We start from the raw sequence: 26,533 nt of genomic DNA on the forward strand, positions 1-26,533 counted from the left end.
GGTCCTGATCATTCCCATGGACCAACGATCTCCCAGCAGGGGCCTGATCGTTGGTCGCTTTCACACATAACGAGATCGTTAGCGGGATCGTTGCTACGTCACCAAAAGCGTGACGTTGCAACGATATCGTTAACGATATCGTTATGTGTGACTCAGCCTTAAGAAAGCGTCATTGACATTTCTGTAGAATAATGGATGACCCCATTCGGACTCATGTATTGGCACCAACCTATAACTATTTGGATTCTCCTTAGATAACCATACTGTAGTTTATGAATCTTTAACATATTTTATCATCTTATATTGTATTACTTAATTTCTACACATTGCATGGTAAATGAAGCCTGAAATGTAACCATCATTAGTAACAGAGCATCATTATAAAACTAAGTTCAACAGTTGCCAATAATTACTATTGAGAACAGGTTGAAATGTACTTTTCCAGAGCTCATACAGACTTAATATTAATCATAGAGAAATAAAACAAGTGCAGCGCCCCAGAGTCCTGGTCGTTGCAGTACTGTGGCTCCGCCACTAAGGGGAGCCATGGTACGTTCGATGGCACTGAAGGAGTTCCTCCAATCAGGTATCACAGACACCAATATGTTTCACAGCAGGGCCTCCGGGGGGAGCTAAGGGTGCTATTCATTAGGCCACTCCCCACCATAGTGGGTAAACTGGGGGTCAGGCAGGAAGTTAGAGAGAACGCTGACGGGATTGAACGGAGCAACACCTTGTGGCAGAGGGTGTTGTGAAGGGAGAGACTGTAGGGTCTCTGCCAGGGGTGGGACCCTGGCAGAGGCTTGGCATTGAGAGAACGTAATGGGACCGTGCCTGCTCAGCTTAGCGGCGGTGCCCAAGAAAGGACTAGAAGCGAGGCAGATTGTGCTGAGTGAGAAACGAGATCAAGCAGAAGGCGAATACCAACAGGGGTTTTGTTGAAAGAGGCAGCACCCTGCTGAGGCGCAATACCGGTGGCCGGAACGCCGAGGGAGTGGATTAGAATACAGCTTCAAGCCATACTCCAAACAGCGGCAGGACAGTCGGTCTCAGGCGGGCTGTCTACCACATATCACCTATGAAGTCTTGGGGGGCAATTGCGGGAGAGGGGCGTCTCTAGGGTCCCGGAAGAACTCCAGGCCTACCTGACAAACGGGTGCCATTCCAACCTGAATACAGGGAGGGGTGGATTACAGAGGAACATCAAATCGAGTTGTGAGGGAACTTAAGAAACAGACACAACCGTTGTGGGGTCACTTTCCGTGAGCACAGCAGGGAAGGACTACAACACATAGCGCTAGAAGGAAGGCACAGATTTCCACCTGAGAGGAGGACTCTGGAGGTGCCATTGGACCGGCTGGACTTGCGTAGCCTGGTGAACCGTGTTCTGGACTGAGGACTCAGAGATCTCCAGTAAAGAGGTAAAGAGACTGCAACCTGGTGTCCTCGTTATTTACTGCGACCTGCACCCCACAACTGCACCGCTACACCACCATTAGCACCACTTATTGCACCGGACGTCCCCCACCGACGGACAGGGCCACGGACCGGGTCTAGCCACCGTGACAACCCCAGGACTGAGACCTAGAGGCCCGGCTCCGGGTACCCCTCGGCCCTGCGGCGGTGTGGGGGCGCGCCGCAGACTTGGCGTCACGAACAGGATCTACTTAAGCCTGAAGAATCAGGTCATGTGTGCCTAGAGACTGTGATTTACTGTGCTTGGACTGTACTTTATTGTAAGACTGTGCTGCGCCATTAGCCGCCAAAAGTTCCCGCCAAAAGGCGCCGCCATTGCTGCATCCAAGGGGAAGGAGGGCGTGTTATGGGCGGAGACTCCCAGTGTGGCGCGAGAAATGGCTACCGCCCCCTGCACTTCTGGTTGCAGAGAAATGACCCGCCCCAAAACGGAAGAGAAACACCCCTTGATATGCAACAGCGAGGGGCTGGGGACGGAGAAGCCCGACCTCGGAGAAATGGCGGAGTTAGGTGCATGCACTGCCACCGACTATCAGGCAGCGATGACGAGCAGCGAGTGCCTGAGCAAGGAAGGAGCGATCCCGGCCTGCCCTCCTTCACCAGAGACGGACCGGGAGCCTACGGACCTGACAGCGGAGCTACGTCCACCAATCCCGACCTCGGAGTTAGAGGAGGAGGAACCACAGCGAGCGGAGCAGCATTCGGGGGCCGCATCGGAAGAGCCGCGGTCCGAGCAGCAGCCGACTCCAGCGTTCTTGTCAGCGGACCGGATCGACATCGGTGGAACCACATCAGGTGTAGGTACGGAAGATACCCCTGCCTCCCCGCTCGATCCCGCTCCCGCGACCGACCCTCCTCACAACAGTAGCTGCCTCTTGATGGCGGGGATGGTGGCGTCTTCCCTCGAAGTAATGAGGGGTCTGGTATCCCCGCCACCGACCGCAATGGGAGAGTTCCTAGATGTGAGCTCGGAGGGAGTGATTCTCCGGTGGGAGGCTCCCCGGATTGAGCCGAATGGGGTTTGGAGAAGAGGTCACGCCATTGCCGTGCTCACTTGGGAGCAATATAAGCAGTGCCTGATTTCCCAATGGAAAGACTGGAAAGAGATGGGACAAACCCCCGCTGCATCAGCCGTGAATCAGGGTCTGAAGCCTGTACGGTCAGGAGTTACCCGCCATCGGAGTGCCCAGGAAGGGTGTGCCCGTAACGTTCGCCGACGTGGACCTGAGAGAGTGTCATCTACTACTTCAGCTGTGATTGAACCAAATGTAGCAGAGCTTACCAACATTGCCACTGCACATGTCATTGCAGCAACTGAGCTGGCAGCTAGGATCCGTCTTCAGGTTCAGGCATCAAGCGGTCTGACTGCACCGGGAAGACCCACCAGTGACACTGGCGCTGCAGTGGCCGGGGTCCCGGAACCAAAGCCACCTGAAGAAGAATAAACCTCGAAAACCTGAAAATGTAAATAGTTACTGTTTGTTCTTTAAGTTGCTGCTAAAACCCGTCCAGGGTTAATGGATCCCTTTGTTGACCCGGGATCCCTGTGTTTGTTCTGAGTTTTCCTAAAATTTTGCACAAGTTTAAAGAACTGCAGAAATCATGGACTGTGCATGATTCGAACTTCCTTGTAAATAGTTGCACCTTCTTAAGGGTGCCTCCTACTGGTTTTAGCTAAAAGACACTTTGCGAAGATATCAATGCTGGAACCTTTGCATGGACTGGTAGGCTGAGAAGACGAGCTACCTCAGAAAGACTTGGTCCCCTCTTAAAGGGGATGTGAAGAATTGAACTTGAGAAAGATACTGTTGCAGAACAGTAATGCCATGATGATGCTTTGAAAAGAATGTAACTGTTTTACATGAAAAGTTATATGTGTTTAAATTGTTTGAATTGTGAAATCTGAAAATAATGTTTTGTGAAAGGAAAAGATGCAGAGAGCCCGCAGGGGTAGAAGTAGAGATCTGCATAGTTGAAAGTAAAGAAGTAATGATGAAGGTGAGGATAGAAGGTAAACCCTGCGTCCCCATAGAAAGTTACTTTGTTGCTAAGGACAGAAAGCGAACCCGTAGGGGTTAGAGAGTGAGTCCTTAAAGGAGCCGAGTAGAGCTGGCTCAGAGTTCTTTAAATGAAAGGAATGTTATGTCTATACTATGTATAGTAGCGAAAGGCAGTAGGCCCTGGCTGAACGGGGCGGTCCTGTAAAAGAAAGGAGAGGCAGTAGGTCTGGTGCCATAGGGACAGGCGGTCCTGCAGGTTCAAAGTAGGAGAATGTGAAGTTACCCTACCCTGTAATGTGATTATAGGAAGGCCTTTGGTAAACTAAGAGTGTATGTTTCTTAAAGGCAATGTTAATTTATTGTTCCAGAATTTGCACTAAGTAGAATACCCGGTTGGGTAACAGGAGTTATGTATAGCCTGTAATTTATAAAGTTGACTATGTTTGTAACGTTAAAAGTGTCCTCACCTCCCATAAAGGGAAGCCTGTTCAAGTATACTTATTGTTTTGCACTCAACAAAATTGTATGTCTGTTTACTAATCTGTATTGTTGTTTTTCTTCCCAGTCCCGGAGTACTGTGTTTAACCAGGGGGGAGTGCAGCGCCCCAGAGTCCTGGTCGTTGCAGTACTGTGGCTCCGCCACTAAGGGGAGCCATGGTACGTTCGATGGCACTGAAGGAGTTCCTCCAATCAGGTATCACAGACACCAATATGTTTCACAGCAGGGCCTCCAGGGGGAGCTAAGGGTTCTATTCATTAGGCCACTCCCCACCATAGTGGGTAAACTGGGGGTCAGGCAGGAAGTTAGAGAGAACGCTGACGGGATTGAACGGAGCAACACCTTGTGGCAGAGGGTGTTGTGAAGGGAGAGACTGTAGGGTCTCTGCCAGGGGTGGGACCCTGGCAGAGGCTTGGCATTGAGAGAACGTAACGGGACCGTGCCTGCTCAGCTTAGCGGCGGTGCCCAAGAAAGGACTAGAAGCGAGGCAGATTGTGCTGAGTGAGAAACGAGATCAAGCAGAAGGCGAATACCAGCAGGGGTTTTGTTGAAAGAGGCAGCACCCTGCTGAGGCGCAATACCGGTGGCCGGAACGCCGAGGGAGTGGATTAGAATACAGCTTCAAGCCATACTCCAAACAGCGGCAGGACAGTCGGTCTCAGGCGGGCTGTCTACCACATATCACCTATGAAGTCTTGGGGGGCAATTGCGGGAGAGGGGCGTCTCTAGGGTCCCGGAAGAACTCCAGGCCTACCTGACAAACGGGTGCCATTCCAACCTGAATACAGGGAGGGGTGGATTACAGAGGAACATCAAATCGAGTTGTGAGGGAAGTTAAGAAACAGACACAACCGTTGTGGGGTCACTTTCCGTGAGCACAGCAGGGAAGGACTACAACACATAGCGCTAGAAGGAAGGCACAGATTTCCACCTGAGAGGAGGACTCTGGAGGTGCCATTGGACCGGCTGGACTTGCGTAGCCTGGTGAACCGTGTTCTGGACTGAGGACTCAGAGATCTCCAGTAAAGAGGTAAAGAGACTGCAACCTGGTGTCCTCGTTATTTACTGCGACCTGCACCCCACAACTGCACCGCTACACCACCATTAGCACCACTTATTGCACCGGACGTCCCCCACCGACGGACAGGGCCACGGACCGGGTCTAGCCACCGTGACAACCCCAGGACTGAGACCTAGAGGCCCGGCTCCGGGTACCCCTCGGCCCTGCGGCGGTGTGGGGGCGCGCTGCACATTACTTGTATGGTTTCTTGTAGTCATATGTAAAGGGTTGAGATGACATTACCTTGCCTTTCCTATAAAGTGCCTTTGCATTGTCGATATCCATCTCTAGGACCGCATTGCAGGAATTGAGGACGTCATCATAGTGATGAAGCTTTAGCTGGGTGGCTGCCAGGTTATTAAGACATTTGACTCTATGTTCACGAATCTCCTCTTCTTCTTCTGAGCTCAGTGGGTCTGAGTAATACAGATAATGGTGAGTCATAATCCTGGAGAAAAATGGATGAAGGTCCTTCTGTATGCTACATAACTACTTACCAGCATGCAGAAAATAGCAATGGCCAGGCAGTGGCACCTATAGGCACAGACTCTGGGTGCGCACAGTGTACTTACAGTTGATAAAAGTATCATGATTAGATAAGATATTCCTATAAACTACATTTTTCAGGCATCTGGAGACAGGTCATATAGACAGAATAGTTGATGTGATGTGTCCACATACATCATCCATTCATGTCCATGTACTGTATGCTGCAAGATGTTTCAAAATCGACATTTAATAAATGCATTTCACTGAAATAATAGCAAGTTTTTGCTTTTATTCATTCGGTTTACTCATTTAGCCATCTTGTAATATACAGTATCATTGCTCTTCTCTTTATGCAAATACTTTGACATGAAATAGAACATGAAAGTAGCCACCATTAGAAGAAACTAAAGCTGCGGTTTTTAGATAATGGGCTGAAAGATATATCTGGTCAATCACACCATTATATATAACGCAAATGGGATAATAAACTCCCTATGTTAAAGAGAACCTGTCACCTCGTCAAAAGTGTACAGATTTTGCCCTTATTTTATTATTGCTGCTCTTCTGAGTATTCTGCATTTTTTAAAATCCACCATACCTTTCTAGACAAATGTATAAAACAGATTATGTAGGTTTAGTGACATAAGCTTAAGAATTATTCTTTTGCAGTAATATCACTGTTTGCATTTCCTGCCATGCTTGAACAGTCACAGCTTCAAAGTGCTTCCAAATTAAACTGAGCTGTTCTTACATCAGTCACCCATATTTTCCTCTTCTGTGCAAAGAATAACACAGGGGAAACTTCCTGCAAAAGCAAGCCATGACAGCTTGCTTCTGCTAGAAGCACACAATTCTTCTGCAGCACTGCACATATCTGTATGGCCAGCTGTTTGTGACCTCAAAAAGCAGCAATTATCATTTGATTATTTATATACATGTGAATAGTAGAAATGTTGTTATCGCTAATATATCATAATTAGCGTTAAAAAAATAATTTGTAAAGTGAACTTGCTATGTAGGCACTGGCTCTCCCGAGGCTTGAATGACATTGTTATGTCATGCGATCCATGCGGGCAATCAGCATTGTCTTCACTGCTTCGAACAAATCAAACATCCGGAGGAAGTTAGCATCTGCAGCTCTCACTTCCTCTGGATGTCAATTACGTCCGTAGGAGAAAAAAGCCAGTGCTGATTGGCAGCAGGGATTGCATGACCTAATGTCCGGCACCAGAGGTGAGCATAAATGTTACATAGAGATTGAGAAGGGGTTGTCCAAGTAATGGACAGCCTATTTAAGATTGTTGCATAAAGATATTGGGCATCCTAAAGGAGGCAACAAAATGTCTAAAAAATACAGACCTCTTAGAATTGTAATAACCCTCCTTCAAATTCCACCTCATGCAGCCTTTATCCATCCCCGTTCCCTCCAGTTGACTGGACCATCATTGTAAATAAGGCCCTGTACTTTGTGTCTCCCCCACACCTCATTGTAGATTGTAAGCTCTTACGGGCAGGGTCGTCATTATTTTGCTTTAATTGTATTACTTTGAATGTTGTTACTTATGACTTGTATATGAACTGTTGAATTGTAAAGCGCTTCAGAACATGTTCGCGCTATATAAAGATTATTATTATTATTGTACAATATTCATACATATCTAAGGCCCCAACAGCATGTTTGTTGAATGTAGTAAAGATTATTTCTATTAATTTCAGTTACCTGCAATGGTTGGTGTGAGGATAGTCAATGCTTGGCTATAAGAGTGCATGGCACTTCGATATTCTTCACGTTCAAAATGGAAATTTCCACATTCCCGTTTCTGGTTGCCATGAGTAATGCGGTCGGCAGTGGTGAGTGCAAAGAGGCTGGGCTTGTCTCTGACTTCAAGTAAAGTCACTTTATAGAGTAGAGAGGCATCAGATGAAATATCTGGGTCCCTACGATAAAGAGAAGAGCAGTAAAAATTAAATCCACTACATAAAAAAATATATACATTACTATTTATTTTTAGAGCACTATTGATCCCATGGCGCTGTACATTTGAAAAGTTTTACATACAAAATACAAATATAAAATTACAGCGAACAAACTAACAATGGCAGATTGGTACAGAAGGGAGTCCCTGGCCCTCATAAGCTTACAGTCTATAGGTAAATGGGGAAGAAGATGCAGTAGGTTAGGGGGTTGCAGCAGTTCCAGTGGTTACGGAGTGACAGTGGGGTCATTGTAAGCACCTTATGGGTCCCATCATGAACTGTATGGAGCATTATATTCAATACATTTAACCTACTGATGTCTCAATTAATTTTACTTTTATTGGTATCTATTTTTATTTTTGAAATTTACCAGTAGCTGCTGCATTTCCCACCCTAGGCTTATACTCGAGTCAATATGTTTTCTCATTTTTTTGTGGCAAAATTAGGGGTCTCGGCTTATTCTCAGGTCGGCTTATACTCGAGTATATACGGTACTTTTTTATTTCAAAGTATTCAAGTAAAGACATCTCAAACATAGTGTAAGCTGGTAGCATGAAAAAAACTGTGTAGCAGAACTCCCATACACATTTCATTAATTGTTTTTCATTTTAATTTTTCAGTTTCAGTTGTATGAAGCAATCAGGCGCCATAAGGCTGGATACAAATTTGGAGTGAATCTAAAATGAAGGAGAAAGCTAAACGAAAAATACTAATTCTACTTTCTAATGTATTCTTTCATTTATTTAGCTAAAAGAGATAAAGTGGTCTACAATTGTTTTGGAACAACACTACATCAAACTATACTGCATGAACCTGACCCAATACTACATCATGTGATTAGTGATGGGCGAACCCGAACAATACAGTTCGGGGTCCATACCAAACACCTACTACTCAGACATGGATCTCAACCTGTATGGTGCCAAATGCAACCATCCAGGCTGAAAACCACGGCAAAAAGAGCTGCCATGAACGCAGCTTCAGTGACTAGTGGTGATGTCATTGAGGTTACCGCAGGTTACTGAGGTGACGTCTCCAGTTCACTTCGCTGTGAGCCGGCCCGACGAATGGCGATGACCTCCGTGAGATCACCACTAGCACCATGAGAAGCACTGAGCTAAGTGAGTTCACCGCAGTTCACCGTAAGAAATTTCTCAAATTATAGATGCTTTTCCATTACCAACTGCTGGGCTTGATGTCACCTGACAATACAAAGATGATATCATCCCCACAAATATGAACCTCACTTGCCACTGCTACAAGGCAAGTGGGAAGAGCCAGGCAAAGCTCCAGAATTGGGGCATCTAATATATGCGCCTTTTCTGATTCGGTTGCGGGCTGATATTTTTAGGCTGGAAGGGGCAATATCCATGGCCGCTTACCAGCCTGAGAATACCAGCCCACAGCTTCCTGCTTTAGCTTGGCTGGTTGTTAAAAATGAGGGGGGATGCCACATGGTTTTTTAAAATTATTTATTCAAATAATTTTTTTAAAAAAGGTCATGCGGAACCCCAATATACTTGATAACCAGCCATGATAAAGCTGACAGCTGAGGGTTGTAGCCCGCAGCTATCAGTTTTGCCATTCTTGTTATCAAAAAATAAAAAGACCCCACATCATTTAAAAAAAAATTTTATTAATAGCACAGGCTTTTGCTGTTATTAGCGAAAACAGGTACAGGTTGATGGGAGTAATACTCTCTCATCAGCTCATCAGCTGACGCCTCTGTGAATGGATGTAAGCTTTTTAAGTCCGATACAGCTGCTGGCTCACTCTGTCATCTGACAGGGTGGGAGCTGCAGCTCTCTGACCGCCGTTATTAATCTTACTGCTGATCAGAGGCAGTGTTTGCCCCATTGTCATGCAGATGAGAGCGTGGCAAACAACAGATGTTTGGGCCCTCCATTCATCGGAATGGGGTCGGAGTTTGGGTACTTTTCTGGTACCCAGCCCAAACTTTTTTTTAAATGTTTGGCTGAACCCACCAGACTCGAACATCCAGGGGTTCGCCCATAACTACATGAGATATCACGGCCTGGCTGCAATCAGGTAATTTTTCACATTGGGTGTTACATGTACAGTGATAATCCAGTATTAAAATTAATGTATGAGTCATTTGGGACAGGCTAGTTCCTAATGAAAAAGAGGGAGAAGTGACACTTCTTAAATCATCATATGAATCAGATGTTTGTTCAGGATGCTTAGAAAAATGCATCTAGGCCAAAAACATCTTTAGATCAAGTCTCTTCTTGTAAGCTTCAACACAGATACAATAATTATATAATAGTGACTCTTTAAATATAAACTGGTTTCTCAACATTTTTATGAAATGCATCCACTCCATCAAAATTTCGGCTATTGTAGTATCGGCATCCCTGCACGCTTTCCAACCTCATCTTCCCTGGCAGGGACACCAACTCACTCACTGCCGTGGCCCTCATCCCGCTCGCCCTCTTCCTGCTTCTGCCTCCTGAGGTCTGCGTATGCCTGGCAGATCCCCATGAATTGCACTTAGGGCATGAGCTCACGCTCCCGGTCTCTTAAAAAGACAGCGCACACCGTCTTAAAGACAATTATTAGTTAAGGCACCTCCACTTGTTGGGAGGTGCCTGAGCAACGTGTTTAGTCAGTTTTCTGCATGCTTGCTAGTTCTCAGGTCCCCAGTGCTCGTATCTCAGCATACCTGTTCTGTCTGCATGCTCTTGCCATGTCTGCCTGTATTTCAGTTGTATATTCCAGTATACCCATCCTGTCTACCAGCTGTACCTACTTGCACCAATTGTGCCAGTCTGTATACCAGCTGTACCTGCCTACACCTGTCGTGCCAGTCTGTATATCAGTTTTACCTACTTGCACCTGCAGTGCCAGTCTGTAAACCAATTGTACCTGCCAACACCAGCCATGCCAGTCTGTGTACTAGCCATATCCACCTGCACCTGCCATGCCAGTCTGTATACCAGCTGTACCTGCCTGCACTTGCCATGCCAGTTTGTATATTAGCCATACCCACCTGCACCTGCTGTGTCAGTCTGTATACAAGCCGTACCTGTCAGCACCTGCAGTGCTAGTCTGTATACCAGCCGTACCCGCCTGCACCTTCCTTGTCTTTTAGCATACCTGCCATGCCTACCTATACTAGCCAAGTCTACCTATTTCTGTCTGTTCCAGCTTCCTGCCCCTTTGGGGGCCAGCTGCCATGTGTCCGAGGTCTGTCCTGGAGCAGCACCTGGCATCCATCTGGAGCCAAGTCTAACCACACCTTCAAGGGCTCTAGCGAAGAGTCAAGAGTTCACCTAGTTACGCTCCTCCAGATCTGATACATCTATTCAACAATATATTACATTAATTCATACAATTATGTCCATGTATTCCAGAATGATTTACCACTTCATTTGAATTAGTTCATCCATTATTCTATTACAGCTATGTTGTATCTATTAGGCAATTTCTTCGAAGATTATTATTACATTGCATATCTCTACTAACTTGGCAAAGGGAAATTAGTAATGCACAATATATTGGCCACTGTTCAATAAGCTATTAACTAGAAATGAGCAAATCTTTTGAAATTCGAATTTGCTATGCAGAATTTTCCCCAAAAATTTGATTTGGATCGAATAAATATGGCACATCTCAATACTCGAAAGCTTGTGCTGACCATAAGAGCTTACACTCTACAGAACAGAGAGAGAACCCTGCTGACCATAAGAGCTTATAGTCTACAGGAAAGACAGAGAGGACCCTGCTAACCATAAGAGCTTATAGTCTACTGGAAAGACAGAGAGGACCCTGCTAACCATAAGAGCTTACACTGTACAGGAAAGAGAGGATCCTGCTGACCATAAGAGCTTACACTCTACAAGAGAGAGTGAACAATACTGAGGTTACGCTCTACAGGAAAGAGAGAGAGAGGACCCTACTGACCATAAGAGCTTACACTCTACAGGAATGAGAGAGAGAAAGAAGACTCTGCTGCTAATAACATCTTACACTCTACAGGAGAGAGTGAGAGAGAGAGAGGACGCCGCTGACCATAAGAGCTTACACTCTACACGAGAAAAACTTACTCAGTGACCCTGAAGATGGAGAAACGATGCCAAGCAAACTGTGCTCAACTCTCAACCGCTGATGTGTGGTGGCCCAGGTATTGACCACCGCTGTACAAGATAAGATAGTATTAGGTGTCATAGCTGCAGGACATTATGGGGAGGCCCATGCATCAACGCAAAATGACTTAGCCTGGTTTCTGACACTTCAGCGATGTGGGAAATGGTGCCAGGCAAGTTTTTTTTTCAAACCACAAATTAAATAAGAAAAGTTTGAATTTGCTTGACACTGTCGTTAGTTTCACGAAATTCTACTCGTACTTGATTCTCCACAGATTGTTCTGCTCATCTCTACTATTAAACCAACTCTAAGAATGTCAATATTTACAATGGTTTTCTAGTACTTATAATAACACTGCTTTAATATATCCCTGTTTTAAAATAAAATTATTTTGTAGTTCCTTAATAGATATTTTAGCATCTGTGAGATAGGGAAATACAATTATTCCCTGGTTAAAATCCAGGGCGTGTTCTAACATTCAGGATGCCATCCTACGTCTGGTAAAATTTGTGTGGTATACACTCACATCTCAAATCATTGCAGAGTTCTGCTCTAAAAGATAAAGGGGAACACGTACGCCACACACTTGACAAAGAGGAGGAATGCATCCTCACACATTTCCCGAATTTTCCTCAGGCACACTATTTATTTATCTCACAAGTGACACAATATTTTTTATCTACAAAATAAAAGGGAGCTTTATTTTTGGAAATTGACTTTTTTTAAGGTAATGTTAGATAATAAAAAAAAACAATTCAATAAAAATGCCAAGATTTTCTTGATTGCATTTTTCTTGGTTTTACTAATATATTAATTTCTATTGTTGGGGATGGTTTTTAGAGATAGGACACAAAATAAAATTTTGTTCCTCCGAAACTGCTGGAGAATTATATTTTATACTAGATGGTGGCCCGATTCTAACGCATCGGGTATTCTAGAATATGTATGCGTAGTGTAGTACAGAGGTGTCAAACTGCATTCCTCGAGGGCCGCCAACAGGTCATGTTTTCAGGATTTCCTTAGCATTCCACAAGGTGCTGGAATCATTCTGTGCAGGTGATTAAATTATCACCTGTGCAATACAAGGAAATCCAGAAAACATGACCTGTTGGCGGCCCTCGAGGAATGCAGTTTGACACCTCTGGTGTAGTATATTGCACAGCCACGTTGTACATTGCGCAGCCCACGTTGTACATTGCGCAGCCCACATTGTACATTGCGCAGCCAATGCAGTATATTGCGCAGCCAACTCAGAACATTGCGCAGCCCACGCAGTACATTGCGCAGCCCACGTAGTGCATTGCGCAGCCCACGTAGTACATTGCGCAGCCCACGTTGTACATTGCGCAGCCCACGTTGTACATTGCGCAGCCCATGTTGTATATTGCGCAGCCCACGTTGTACATTGCGCAGCCAACGCAGTACATTGCGCAGCCCACATAGTACATTGCGCAGCCCACGTAGTACATTGCGCAGCCCACGTAGTACATTGCGCAGCCCACGTAGTACATTGCGCAGCCCACGTTGTACATTGCGCAGCCCATGTTGTACATTGCGCAGCCCACGTTGTACATTGCGCAGCCAACGCAGTACATTGCGCAGACCACGTAGTATATTGCGCAGCCCAAGTTGTATATTGCGCAGCCCACGTTGTATATTGCGCAGCCCACGTTGTATATTGCGCAGCCCATGTTGTATATTGCGCAGCCCAAGTAGTATATTGCGCAGCACACATAGTATATTGCGCAGCCCACGTTGTATATTGCGAAGGCCACGTTGTATATTGCGCAGGCCACGTTGTATATTGCGCAGCCCACGTTGTATATTGCGCAGCCCACGTTGTATATTGCGCAGCCCACATTGTATATTGCGCAGCACACATTTTATATTGCACAGCCCATGTTGTATAATGCGCAGCACACGTAGTATATTGCGCAGCCCACGTTGTATATTGCGCAGCCCATGTTGTATATTGCGCAGCCCACGTTGTATATTGCGCAGCCCACGTTGTATATTGCGCAGCCCATGTTGTATATTGCGCAGCCCAAGTAGTATATTGCGCAGCACACGTTTTATATTGCGCAGCCCACGTAGTATATTGCGCAGCCCATGTAGTAAATTGCGCAGCCCACGTTGTATATTGCGCAGCTTATGTTGTAAATTGTGCAGCCCACGTATATAGCAATGTGGGCATGATATCCCTGTTAAAAAAAAAGAATGAAAATAAAAAATAGTTATATACTCACCTTCCGTTGGCGCCTGGATCCAGGAAGTGGTTACCTACGCTTGGGATCCACCGAAGCTCCGCCGAGCCGCTCGCGCCGGCTGCCATCTTCCGTTCCCAGGATGCATTGCAAAATTACCCAGAAGACTTAGCGGTCTCGCGAGACCGCTAAGTCTTCTGGGTAATTTCACAATGCATCGCCGGGAACGGAAGATGTCGGCCGGCACGAGTGGCTCGGCGGACTACGGAGTGTGAGTATAGCAGGTTTTTTTGTTTTTTTATTATTTTTAACATTACATTTTTTTACTATTGATGCTGCATAGGCTGCATCAATAGTAAAAAATTGGGGACACACAGGGTTAATAGCAGCGGTTACGGAGTGCGTTACCCACGGCATAACGCGGTCCGTTACCGCAGGCATTAACCCTGTGTGAGCGCTGACCGGAAGGGAGTATGCGGGCGCCGGGCACTGAGTGCGGGGAGTAAGGAGCGGCCATTTTCTTCCGGACTGTGCGCGTCGCTGATTGGTCGTGGCAATGGTCATGGGGGTTTTGCCACGACCAATCAGCGACTTGGATTCCATGACAGACAGCGGCCGCGACCAATGAATATCCGTGACAGAAAGACAGAAGGACAGACAGAAGGACAGACAGAAAGACGGAAGTACCCCTTAGACAATTATATAGTAGATAGTTCTTTGGGAAAAGTATATACAAGAGCTACTAGCCATAAGCCAGTGGCAATACAGCGCATGGTAGTTGGGGGGTACTTTATAGATTTGCTTCAAAGGATAAGAGCTTGAAAGGCTATGTACACCATCGCAAATAATTTTTTTATTATTATTCACTTCCTTTCTACTTGCAAATGTAAGCAAATTTCCATATAGTCTTTATTTTTTAGCATTTTGTTGCTGCAGTCTGTAATTTACCTAGTTGCCTGATTTTCAAAATTGTCAATCAGCAGAGCTCCTTCTGCCAGAAAAGGGGGTTGAACGCAGATCTTTACAAGATGGAGGAAGGGGAAAGTATCTACAGTATCAGGGAAGCCAGAGAAAAGTGGCTATAGGAAAAAGGAAAGTATACTACTAAGGGGATATAAATACAGAATAAGCTGTGCTGATACAAACAACGGCCTAGATATACGCAGCATTCTAGATACATGCAAAACTCAAATCCAGCCTGTGTACTAGGAGAGTCACTCCTACAAGAAAAAAATCTGAAATTTGGATCATGCTGCAAATTACATACCAGGGGATCAGACAATGAATACGTGAAGATTGCAGACTGAATATTTTTTTACTGCAGCTAACCACATCATGTTTACAAATCATATTCTATGAGTCAAAGGTATCTGTCATTAAATTCTGTGTCTGGGTTGCTATGAAAAATGTATTCTGTGTCAATTTATGTGTCTTGTTTCCTGGCAAACGTGATGATCACAAAGGAACGCGGATTATTACAATTAGCTTGTGCGCACACAGCCCTCTCTCCTGTCTTTTGATATCACTTACTACACAATAGCATAGCAGCCTTATTGATTAGACAAAAATAAGCTGCTCAGACCTATACTGGTAAAATTGGCCAACTAGTTGTAGGTCAGTAATAAATAATAAATCATAAAATTATTTCTATAGCACCAACATATTCTGCTGCACTTCACAATTAAGCAAAGACATCACAAAGTAACACATAGTCCAACAGTTACATGAGGCGTGAGCGCCCTGCTCGCAAGCTTACAATCGAAAAAGAAATATGGTGGACATATTAGGTAGAAAGTGCTTGTCACGTATGATCCAGCCATCATTATAATAAATAGGGCATTTCAGATAATGCTGCATGAACCAGTCATCGGCCAATATCTGTTTAAGTACAGTTACCTAATGCTATTGGGTGCATGGAGGATGTGAAGACAGATAAAAAGGAGGCACCAGATTCTGAGTAAAATATAGAAAGAGGGAAGATGGGAGAATTAGGTTAGCAAATTGAGGTGATTAAAAACTTGGGGGCTAGGTATTAGTCGGATCGTCTGGGGTAGTGCATTCCAGAAAACTGGTGCAGCATGATGGAAGTCTTGGAGACGGAATTGGGCAGTTTGGATTATGGAGGTTGTTAGTCTTAAATCTTAAATGCGGGCGGAGAGCATGTGTAGGGTGATAGACAGGGATAAGTGAGGAGATATACGATGGTGGAGAACTGTGGAGAGCTTAGTGGAAGAGAAAAGTAAATTTGTACTGTATTCTGCAGTGAATGGGCCACCAGTGAAATGACTGGCACAAGTTGGAGGCATCGCTGTAGCAACTGGAATGAAATATGACCCTGGATGCCACATTCAGGAAGGATTGGAGAGGAGAAAATTTGGTTAAGGTACCGTCACACTAAACGATATCGCTATTGATCCGTGACGTTAGCGAAACGGAGAAAGATAGAGTCAAAATGCCAATAATTGCAAAATTAGTAGAAACTTTATTACATAGTAAATACACACATAAAATCAATATTGTGCACACAGTGTGCACATAGCCGTGAGCAATACAATTTTAGTATAGCATCTATGAAGTGATAAAAGACAAAAACTCCAAGGCTGAGAGAGCAAACGGTGCACCTAGTCCATATATATGGGGGTCCTGTTGTACATGTGGCTACTGCATGTGTTTAATATATCCAAACTAAGGCACACGTATAGGGTAGGGCGCTATATAGGATTGGTGAGTGGTAAGTATAAGGCAGGCTACACTAGGGACCAATGAACTGATTAATCACATAAAATAGTAACCTAACACCTGCTGCTACCAGCCAAATGGAAACACTGGCCGAAACCTATAACCAATACAAGTACTAGCCAATAAGTAGTACCCTAAGTGCCAAAGTAAAGCAAATAGTACAGATCTTTACCCATGTGTCCTGGACCGGTGCGACCGCGCTCTCACCCCTACGCACGTTTCGGTGCGAGATCACCTTCTTCAGGGGGACGCCCCCTGAAGAAGGTGATCTCGCACCGAAACGTGCGTAGGGGTGAGAGCGCGGTCGCACCGGTCCAGGACACATGGGTAAAGATCTGTACTATTTGCTTTACTTTGGCACTTAGGGTACTACTTATTGGCTAGTACTTGTATTGGTTATAGGTTTCGGCCAGTGTTTCCATTTGGCTGGTAGCAGCAGGTGTTAGGTTACTATTTTATGTGATTAATCAGTTCATTGGTCCCTAGTGTAGCCTGCCTTATACTTACCACTCACCAATCCTATATAGCGCCCTACCCTATACGTGTGCCTTAGTTTGGATATATTAAACACATGCAGTAGCCACATGTACAACAGGACCCCCATATATATGGACTAGGTGCACCGTTTGCTCTCTCAGCCTTGGAGTTTTTGTCTTTTATCACTTCATAGATGCTATACTAAAATTGTATTGCTCACGGCTATGTGCACACTGTGTGCACAATATTGATTTTATGTGTGTATTTACTATGTAATAAAGTTTCTACTAATTTTGCAATTATTGGCATTTTGACTCTATCTTTCTCCGTTTCGCTAATTATCCTCTGAGTCGTTTTTTGCCTTATATCTCAGGATGCAATTTAGCATCTATATACAATTATTTGTATGCTAATTATTGTATTATAAATATGTTTTGGGGACTATTTGTACAAATGATCCGTGACGTTGCAGCATCCTGGATAGCGATATCGTTGTGTTTGACACGCAGCCGCGATCAGGATCCTGTTGTGATATCGCTGGTCGTTGATTAAAGTTCAGAACTTTATTTGGTCGTCAGATCGCCATGTATCGTTGTGTTTGACAGCAAAAGCAACGATACCAGCGATGTTTTACAATGGTAACCAGGGTAAATATCGGGTTACTAAGCGCAGGGCCGCGCTTAGTAACCCGATGTTTACCCTGGTTACCAGTGTAGAATGTAAAAAAACAAACAGTACATACTCACCTTCGCGTCCCCAGGCATCCGCTTCCTGCACTGACTGAGTGTCGGCCGTAAAGTGAAAGCACAGCGGTGACGTCACCGCTCTGCTGTTAGGGCCGGCACTCAGTCAGTGCAGAAAGCGGTCGCCGGGGGACGCGAAGGTGAGTATGTACTGTTTGTTTTTTTACATTTTACACTGGTAACCAGGGTAAACATCGGGTTACTAAGCGCGGCCCTGTGCTTAGCAACCCGATGTTTACCCTGGTTACCCAGGGACCTCAGCATCGTTGGTCGCTGGAGAGCGGTCTGTGTGACAGCTCTCCAGCGACCAAACAGCGACGCTGCAGCGATCGGCATCGTTGTCTGTATCGCTGCAGCGTCGCTTAGTGTGAAGGTACCTTTAGAGGAAGGCCGATCAGTAAAGTGTTGAAGTAGTCCAGACGAGAACGAATAAGAGTGAAAGTAAGAATGTTTGCAGTTTAAAAGGTGAGAAAAGGTCAGAATCTGGAGATGTGTTTGAGATACAGGTAACATGAGCAAGTGAGTGATTGGATATAGGGAATAAAGAAAAGTTCTGTGTCACGACTCTGTTGTCGGGAGTCCCAGTACCAGGGGCTCCTTCCTTGTCCCTTAAGGTACCTTCACACTAAACGATATCGCTAGCGATCCGTGACGTTGCAGCGTCCTGGCTAGCGATATCGTTGTGTTTGACACGCAGCAGCGATCAGGATCCTGCTGTGATATCGCTGGTCGTTGATTAAAGTTCAGAACTTTATTTGGTCGTCAGATCGGCGTGTATCGTCGTGTTTGACAGCCAAAGCAACGATGCCAGCGATGTTTTACAATGGTAACCAGGGTAAATATCGGGTTACTAAGCGCAGGGCCACGCTTAGTAACCCTATGTTTACCCTGGTTACCAGTGTAAAATGTAAAAAAACAAACAGTACATACTCACCTTCGCGTCCCCCGCCGTCCGCTTCCTGCACTGACTGAGCACCGGCCATAAAGTGAAAGCACAGCACAGCGGTGACGTCACCACTCTGCTGTTAGGGCCGGCACTCAGTCAGTGCAGGAAGCAGACGCCGGGGGACGCGAAGGTGAGTATGTACTGTTTGTTTTTTTACATTTTACACTGGTAACCAGGGTAAACATTGGGTTACTAAGCGCGGCCCTGCGCTTAGTAACCCGATGTTTACCCTGGTTACCCAGGGACCTCAGCATCATTGGTCGCTGGAGAGCGGTCTGTGTGACAGCTCTCCAGCGACCAAACAGCGACGCTGCAGCGATCGGCATCGTTGTCTGTATCGCTGCAGCGTCGCTTAGTGTGACGGTACCTTAACACTAATATCGTTCAGTTCCCTGGATTACTTCTGATGGTGACAACACCACTTACCTTAACTTAGCTCCTGAATCTGCCCTCAGTCTGTACCCTTCCCCCACCAAGGGAAGAGGGGAGTGGTAGTGTACTGTAAGACACCAACCAGACTAACAAGGTAATACGAACAGGGGTAACAAAACATACCAAACATACAAATATACTCACACACACCAGAGAGGAATGCATCGGGGAGTGGAGGATGGGGTCAAACCAAAGTAGGAGAAGAAAGGGAATTATCACACAATCAAAACCTAGCGACGGTCACAGGTAAATCCACTAAACGCCTTCTCGAATAATAGAATAGGCGTAGGAAAAATCTAGAGGGAGGAAATACGAGAAATTCAGTTTTGGAGAGATTCAGCTTCAGATTGAGTGAAGGCCTGAAGTTAGAGACAGCAGACGGAAAATTCCTGCTATTTTGTATTAAGGTGGCATTGATTTCAGGAGAAGATGTGAATATATTGGTATCATCAGCATAGAGATGATAATGGAAACCAAATCTAAAGATGGTTTGTCCAATAGGGACAATTTATATAGAGAAAAGGAGGGGGCCTAGGATTGAGCCTTGAGGAACCCCAGTAGTAAGGGGAAGAGTAGGGCAAGAGGAGCCAGGAAAAGATACAGTGAAGGAGCGGTTTGAAAGGTAGGAGGAGAACAAGGAGAGAACGGTGTCTTTGAGGCCGATAAAGTGAAGCATAATGAGGAGGAGCTGGTGATCCAGTGTGTCAAATGCTGCAGAGAGATCCAGGAGAAACAGAGGGAGTAGAGGCCTTTGGATTTAGCTGTTAGTAGATAGTTAGATACTTTACTAAAGGCAGTTTCATTAGAGTCTAAAGAATGGAAACCAGATTGTCAAGGGTCAAGAAGAGAACGACTGGGAGTTAGATGTTCAAGCTGACAGCCGGCACAGAGAAGCTGCAGCTCGCTGGCTCCCAGAGATCAATTGTACTCACATCTTACAGATGCGAGTACAGTTGAAGCTCTGAATGCTGGGTCACAGCGGCATCAGCAGTGTGATCATGTCATGTGATCACGCTGCTGACGTCAGTCTCTGGCGCTGCAGAGGTACAAGTGCCGAAGATATTGGGAAGGTGTATTTACGGCTTGGATGGGTATTTACTGGGTGTTGCTGGTGTTTATTGGGGGTGCATTTACTGTGTATTTGTGGTTGTATTTCGTGTGTGGGTATTTACTGTGTGTGGGGTATTTACTGTGTGTGGTGGGTATTTACTGTGTGTGTGGGGGGGTATTTACTAGGTGTCAGTGGTGTTTATTGGGGGGTGCATTTACTGTGTGTGTGGTTGTATTTAGTGTGTGGTTGTATTTACTGTGTGTGGGGGTATTTACTGTGTGTGTGTGGGGGGTATTTACTGTATGTGGGGGGATATTTACTGTGTGTGGGAGGTATTTACTTTGATGGGGTATTTAGTGTAACAGGGCTGGGGGAGATTTCATGTAACGGGGATGATTTGAGGTCACAATTTTGGGGAGCAAGGAAGGGACAGGTACAGACACAATATGGGGAGCAGGAGAAATTTGAAGACACAATATGAGGAGGAAGGTATGAGATGGGGCATGTATGTGGGATGGGTGCAGACACAGCAGGGTAAGTGATGGTATGGGTAGGGACAAAGTATGAGAAGCGAGGGGAAAATGTATGGGGACACAGTATGGGGAGCGAGGGTGATGGGATAGGTGCAGACACAGTATGCAGAGTCAGAGAGATGTGAAAGCAGGCAGTATGGAAAGTGATAAGGTAAATGTGTGTGAGGAAGGATGGAGAAACGTGTGGGGATACTATTGAGGGGAATAATGCGAGGAGACAGTATGGGGAAAAAAGTGCAAGTGGGCACAGAATAGAGACTGAGTAGTGTGTAGGGGGGTTGTAGCATGGGGGGAACAGTATAAGGGCACAGCCAGTAGGCAACAGTATACCAAGGAGAGGGAGTGTAATGAGGGGGCACAGCTTAGAGAATGGGTCCTATAGGGGGGACCTTGTGTGAGAGGACAATGTGAAGAGGGGGTCCAGTATGGAAAGGAAGGGGCAGTGTGGAGGGCATGCACTATAAGAGGGACAGTGTGAGTAATATTTTGTGCAGGGAATATAGTGAGGGGCAATTATTTATTCAGGGGCTCAGCATAGGGCAAATATTTTTATTCAGGAGCATTATAATTACACTGCTATCCTTAAGGGTGTCGTGTGGGGATGTGCTGCACAAGACCAGAGAAGATGGAAGTCTGCAGCGACAACTGTGGATGAGAAAATTCATGGAGTCTGGACAAGATAAAGAAGAAAAGAAAGAGAATGACTCCAGAGACAACATAATTTATAAGGTTTTAGCCAATCCTCGCTAGTATAGTAGTAAATATCCCCGCCTGTCACGCGGGATACCAGGTTTCAATTCCCTGACGGGGAGGCCTCTTATATTCTTGAAATTGCTACGAGAAACTGATTGATCTGGCAATAAATTGGTATTCAGGATCATTTAGGTACCTGGATGTAAATGTTATTTCTGATACTGACTAATTTTCAGGTTTTTATTTATGTTAGGAGCATTAAAGAGGTTGCCTAAGTTTGTGATGAGTCTGCACTCATTCTATATGACTGCATACTTCTGAACTCTCACAGTGCACACTGCACGCTGTCAAAATTATCTCGTACCGACGATTTGCATACATGCCGTCACGTGCTGATTAGACATGGTGTATGCAGGGACATGCGTTCACTTGTGGATGCGTACGCATGTGTCGTTTTGAGGTGTGCGGCGGGGTCCGGCGAACGCAACACACTGCATTTTTTGAGGCGTCAAATATTGCGCATGCGGACGATTGCGTAAAAAAACGCATGACTGTCTATGGGAACGCATTGGTACACAAGGACATGCGTATGCATACGTTTGATACTTATGCATACTTTAGACTGCGCGTGTCCAAAAAATTATGTCACCACCTCACCACGCGCATAAAAACCGCAAACGCATGCCAAAGCGCATTTAAAGCCATGCACATGCAGCGTTTTTGTTTGCTTCATGCGCAAGATGATGCGCAGCGTAAGCATGCTTTTGCATGTGTTTTGGCATGCGTTTGCGCATGCAGATGATACGCGATTCTATCAAAGATTTGTCTTACCTTTTAAAATCTAGAATTCACTTAAACTGTTGCCCACTTTCAATTTTTATTTAAGTTTTGAACAGTGGAATTTGCAAAGAGGAAGCTTTCAGATATCTTTTCTTAGATTTCTCTAGCTTTGAAAACTTTCATTACTTTTATTTTCAGATCTTTAGCCAGGTTTGAGGAGCAAAAGGCTGTTAGACATAAGCACAATAACTTGAGAGGCTCAAAGGTTCCCATAATGTTAGAATTGTCCATATCTGATTTGGACTAAGGACAGGGTCTGTCGAGCATATGAAAAATTGTTCGATTTTCATCCAGGAAACTCCTACGATTTTCACCCTTGTGCCATCCGTGTTTCTGTATTTTAAGTCTGCGTGGCATTAATATTTATACAGCAACATTTTATAAAGGACATGATCTAATACAGCTCCTTTGGTTAATAATGGCAATAAATCTGTAAAAATTGGATGAAATTTATATGTTCCATTTTGGATCTGATGACGCCTGATAAAGGAAAGATAAGTGCATGCTGATGCAATCGATATCCAGCAGAAATGTGGTGGGTAAGGCTACTTTCACACTTGCGTCGGTACGGGGCCGTCGCAATCCGTCGGCCCGACGTACCGATGGACAGTGTGCTAAATGTAGCACAACGTGGGCAGCGGATGCAGTTTTACAACGCATCCGCTGCCCATTGTGAGTTCCGGGGAGGAGGGGGCGGAATTTCGGCCGCACATGCGCGGTCGAAAATGGCGGACCCGACGCACAAAAAAAGTTACATTGAACTTTTTTTGTGCGTTGCGGCCACCAAAACACGACGCATCCGTCGCACGACGGATGCGACGTGTGGCCATATGTCGCAATGCGTCGCTAATGCAAGTCTATGGAGAAAAAACGCATCCTGCAGGCAACTTTGTAGGATGCGTTTTTTCTCCAAAACGACGCATTGCGACGTACACCAAACAACGCTAGTGTGAAAGTAGCCTTACTGCCACTGCGATTCCAAATTTGATTGTTAAAACGGTGCATGATTTTGCCAGAAAATAACTGTTTCACCCACAGCCATTACTGCTGCCTGTGTTTCTCTGCAGGTAAAATAGCGATTTTCTTGCAAAATCATGCAGCCGTTAATAGTTTCAGAACTATTGTGGCTGTATCAGTGCTGCCCAAACTGTCCTTATCCATAGAGAAACAGCAATAATACATCAGCTTGAATGGTGAGCAAATATTACAAATTTTGGCCACAAATGAAAATGTAACAATTATCGCACCTTAATGATAAAATGTGACTTTTTTGCAATTTTCATATAGAAATGCATTCATAAATATGTCATACTTCCTATCCAGGGGTTAACCACAACACTCAGTTTTTACATTTTGGTGAAGGCACTAAAATGGTGTATTAAATTATGGAAAACATTGATAAATTTGGTGGGTATATTTACAACAAGGAAATGTTGCAAGTTGAGCAAAATTTTGGTTGTAAATGCAAATGACAAATGTCATGGGGTGCTGACACTTTTGTTATTGCCCAAAATGAATGTCATATGGAAGCCCCTATTTATTGTGAGCGTTCAGTGATGTGCATTAAAATAAATACCTTCCTAGAAGGCCGAAGGCATAAAGGCCATTTGTCAGTAGAAATGCCACTTCTCCCAGCTGCATTGATCGAACACCCAACTCTAAAGCCTGTGTACACAAAACATGACTTTAGTTAGACATGGGGGATACAAGCATTTAACAGTTAAAACAATGTGAAAGTAGTGAACCATTTGGAATGATCCAGATGTCTGTATGAGTATTTTGTTAGCATTTTTTAAAGTCTCCAGTTATGTGTTAAAAAGTAATGTTGTGCTGAATATTACGCTCCATTAAATGCGTTGTCTGCAGTCAAGACGTGTTGTGAGGATTCTCCAGTGCTAGCAGTGAGATCGACCAGTCATGTGCTCGTACATATGCGATATACATACTTCCAGCCATATTCCAACTCGACATGTGCAGCTTCTCTCAATTCACTTGCATTGAGTGAGGCCATATTCAGAATATGGCTTGATCTAGACGCCAACATCAGAGAATCTTCACAGCGTGTGCGGCACACGATAGGAGAGTTCATAAATCTGCAGTCACATAGAGTGACTACAGACTTTCATGATAAGCCAAGACAACACCTTTAGGGCTCGCACTCATTTATGTTTAAGACGGACAAGTGTAATCCAATAAAAAAAAAAATCGGCTTGCACTCTGACTTATGTTAGTCAATGATTATGTGCTTATCTGCAATTTTTTTCTCAGCTCGGATCAGACTGAGAAAAAAATCACAGCATTATGCGAATGGCCGTGTATATCGAATGAGACTCACCAATGCAAGTCAATGGATGTGAGTAAAAAAAAATCACATGGCAGACGGACCATGCATGTGCCGTCTGGTTTTAACTCACCCATCTCATCGGAAACCCGACATTTCATCAGCCAAGTACCGTACATTAAATTCACAGAACGACCCATCAGAATAGAAAAGATAGACTAAATATATACATAGAATAGATAAATAGAAAGATGTCAGTAACATATATATAATTAATGCAGTGCGTGTGTAGCTTAATGTACATGAGGGAAAGCCGACAGAAGGGGGCTGATGTTTATATTCTGGAAAGGGGGTAATAAACATGGAGCTTCCCAGGCTATTAACAGTTGTCTACTTAGCCTTTTCTGGTTATTAACAATGGGTGACTCCCCAAAAAATAATGTGAGGTCCCATCTATGATTAATTACCAGCAAAGACTAGGTAGAAAGCTGTGGGCTGATAATAATAACCTAGGAAGGGGCCATGAATATTAGCCCCCTCCCAGACTAAGAACATCAGCCCTCAGTCGCCCTAGAAATTATTATTATTATTATTATTTATTTATATAGCACCATTAATTCCATGGTGCTGTACATGAGAAGGGGTTACATCAAAATACAAATATCACTTACAGTAAACAAAACTAACAATGACAGACTGGTACAGAGGGAAGAGGACCCTGCCCTTGCGGGCTTACATTCTACAGGATTATGGGGAAGGAGACAATAGGTTGAGGGTTGCAGTAGCTCCAATGGTGTTGAGGTGGCCGTGTGGTCTTTACAGGCTGTAAGCTTCTTTGAAGAGGTGGGTTTTCAGGTTTCTTTTAAAGGATCCAAAAGAAGTGGATAACCGGATGTGTTGGGGCACTGAATTCCAGAGGATGGGTGATATTCGGGAGAAGTCTTGGAGGCGATTGGGTGAGGAGCGAATAAGTGTGGAGGAGAGGAGGAGGTCTTGGAAGGACCGGAGATTACGTGAGGGAAGATATTGAGAGATTAGTGTGGAAATATACGGAGGAGAAAGGTTATGGATGGCTTTGTAGGTAAGTGTTAGTAATTTAAACTGGATACGCTGGGAAATTGGGAGCCAGTGAAGGGATTTGCAAAGAGGTGAAGCAGGAGTGTAGCGAGGAGAGAGATTAATTAGTCGGGCAGCAGAGTTAAGGATGGACTGGAGGGGTGCGAGAGTGTTAGAAGGTAGGCCACAGAGGAGTATGTTGCAGTAGTCGAGGCGGGAGATGATTAGGCCATGCACAAGCACTTTGGTAGAGTGTGGGTTGAGGAAAGGACGGATTCTGGAAATATTTTTGAGCTGGAGGCGACAAGAGGTGGCGAGAGCTTGGATGTGCGGTTTGAAGGACAGGGCAGAGTCAAGGGTTACTCCGAGGCAGCGGATTTTGGGGACAGAGGAAAGTGTGATTTCATTTATTTTAATAGATAGATCAGGTAGGGAAGATATGCATGATGGAGGAAAGATAATGAGTTCAGATTTGTCCACATTGAGCTTGAGGAAGCGAGAGGAGAAGAAGGAGTATATGGCTGATAGACACTCTGGGATTCTGGACAGCAGAGCGGTGACATCTGGGCCAGAGAGGTAGATCTGAGTGTCATCGGCATATAGATGGTACTGGAAGCCATAGGACCTTATGAGTTGTCCCAGGCCGAGTGTATAGATTGAGAAGAGTAAAGGTCCTAGGACAGAGCCTTGGGGGACACCAACAGAGAGGGGGCAATATGAAGAAGTAGTATGGGAGTAGGAAACGCTAAATGTGCGGTTGGCAAGGTATGAGGAGATCCAGGATAGGGCAAGGTCTTTGACCCCAAAGGAAGAGAGGATCTGTAGTAGGAGGCAGTGGTCAACTGTGTTGAAGGCAGAGGACAGGTCTAGGAGGAGGAGTATAGAGAATTGTCTGTTAGCTTTGGCTGTAAGTAAGTCGTTAGTAATTTT

General features: G+C 45.0%; 1 protein-coding gene across 1 annotated transcript in view; it reads right to left on the reverse strand.

The window, feature by feature from the left end:
- Positions 1 to 26,533, reverse strand: part of LOC143775442 (peptidyl-prolyl cis-trans isomerase FKBP8-like) — a 135,815-nt gene that overhangs the window by 73,739 nt on the left and 35,543 nt on the right. Inside the window, exons 3-5 of the mRNA XM_077263575.1 lie at positions 23,843 to 23,931; positions 7,245 to 7,462; positions 5,279 to 5,451 (exon numbers count right to left, since the gene is read on the reverse strand). Of these exons, the coding sequence (XP_077119690.1) occupies positions 5,279 to 5,451; positions 7,245 to 7,462; positions 23,843 to 23,931 (480 nt within the window). The remainder of the gene's footprint in view (positions 1 to 5,278; positions 5,452 to 7,244; positions 7,463 to 23,842; positions 23,932 to 26,533) is intronic.

Source organism: Ranitomeya variabilis, chromosome 5 (genome assembly GCF_051348905.1).
Source record: "Ranitomeya variabilis isolate aRanVar5 chromosome 5, aRanVar5.hap1, whole genome shotgun sequence".
Taxonomy (NCBI): domain Eukaryota; kingdom Metazoa; phylum Chordata; class Amphibia; order Anura; family Dendrobatidae; genus Ranitomeya; species Ranitomeya variabilis.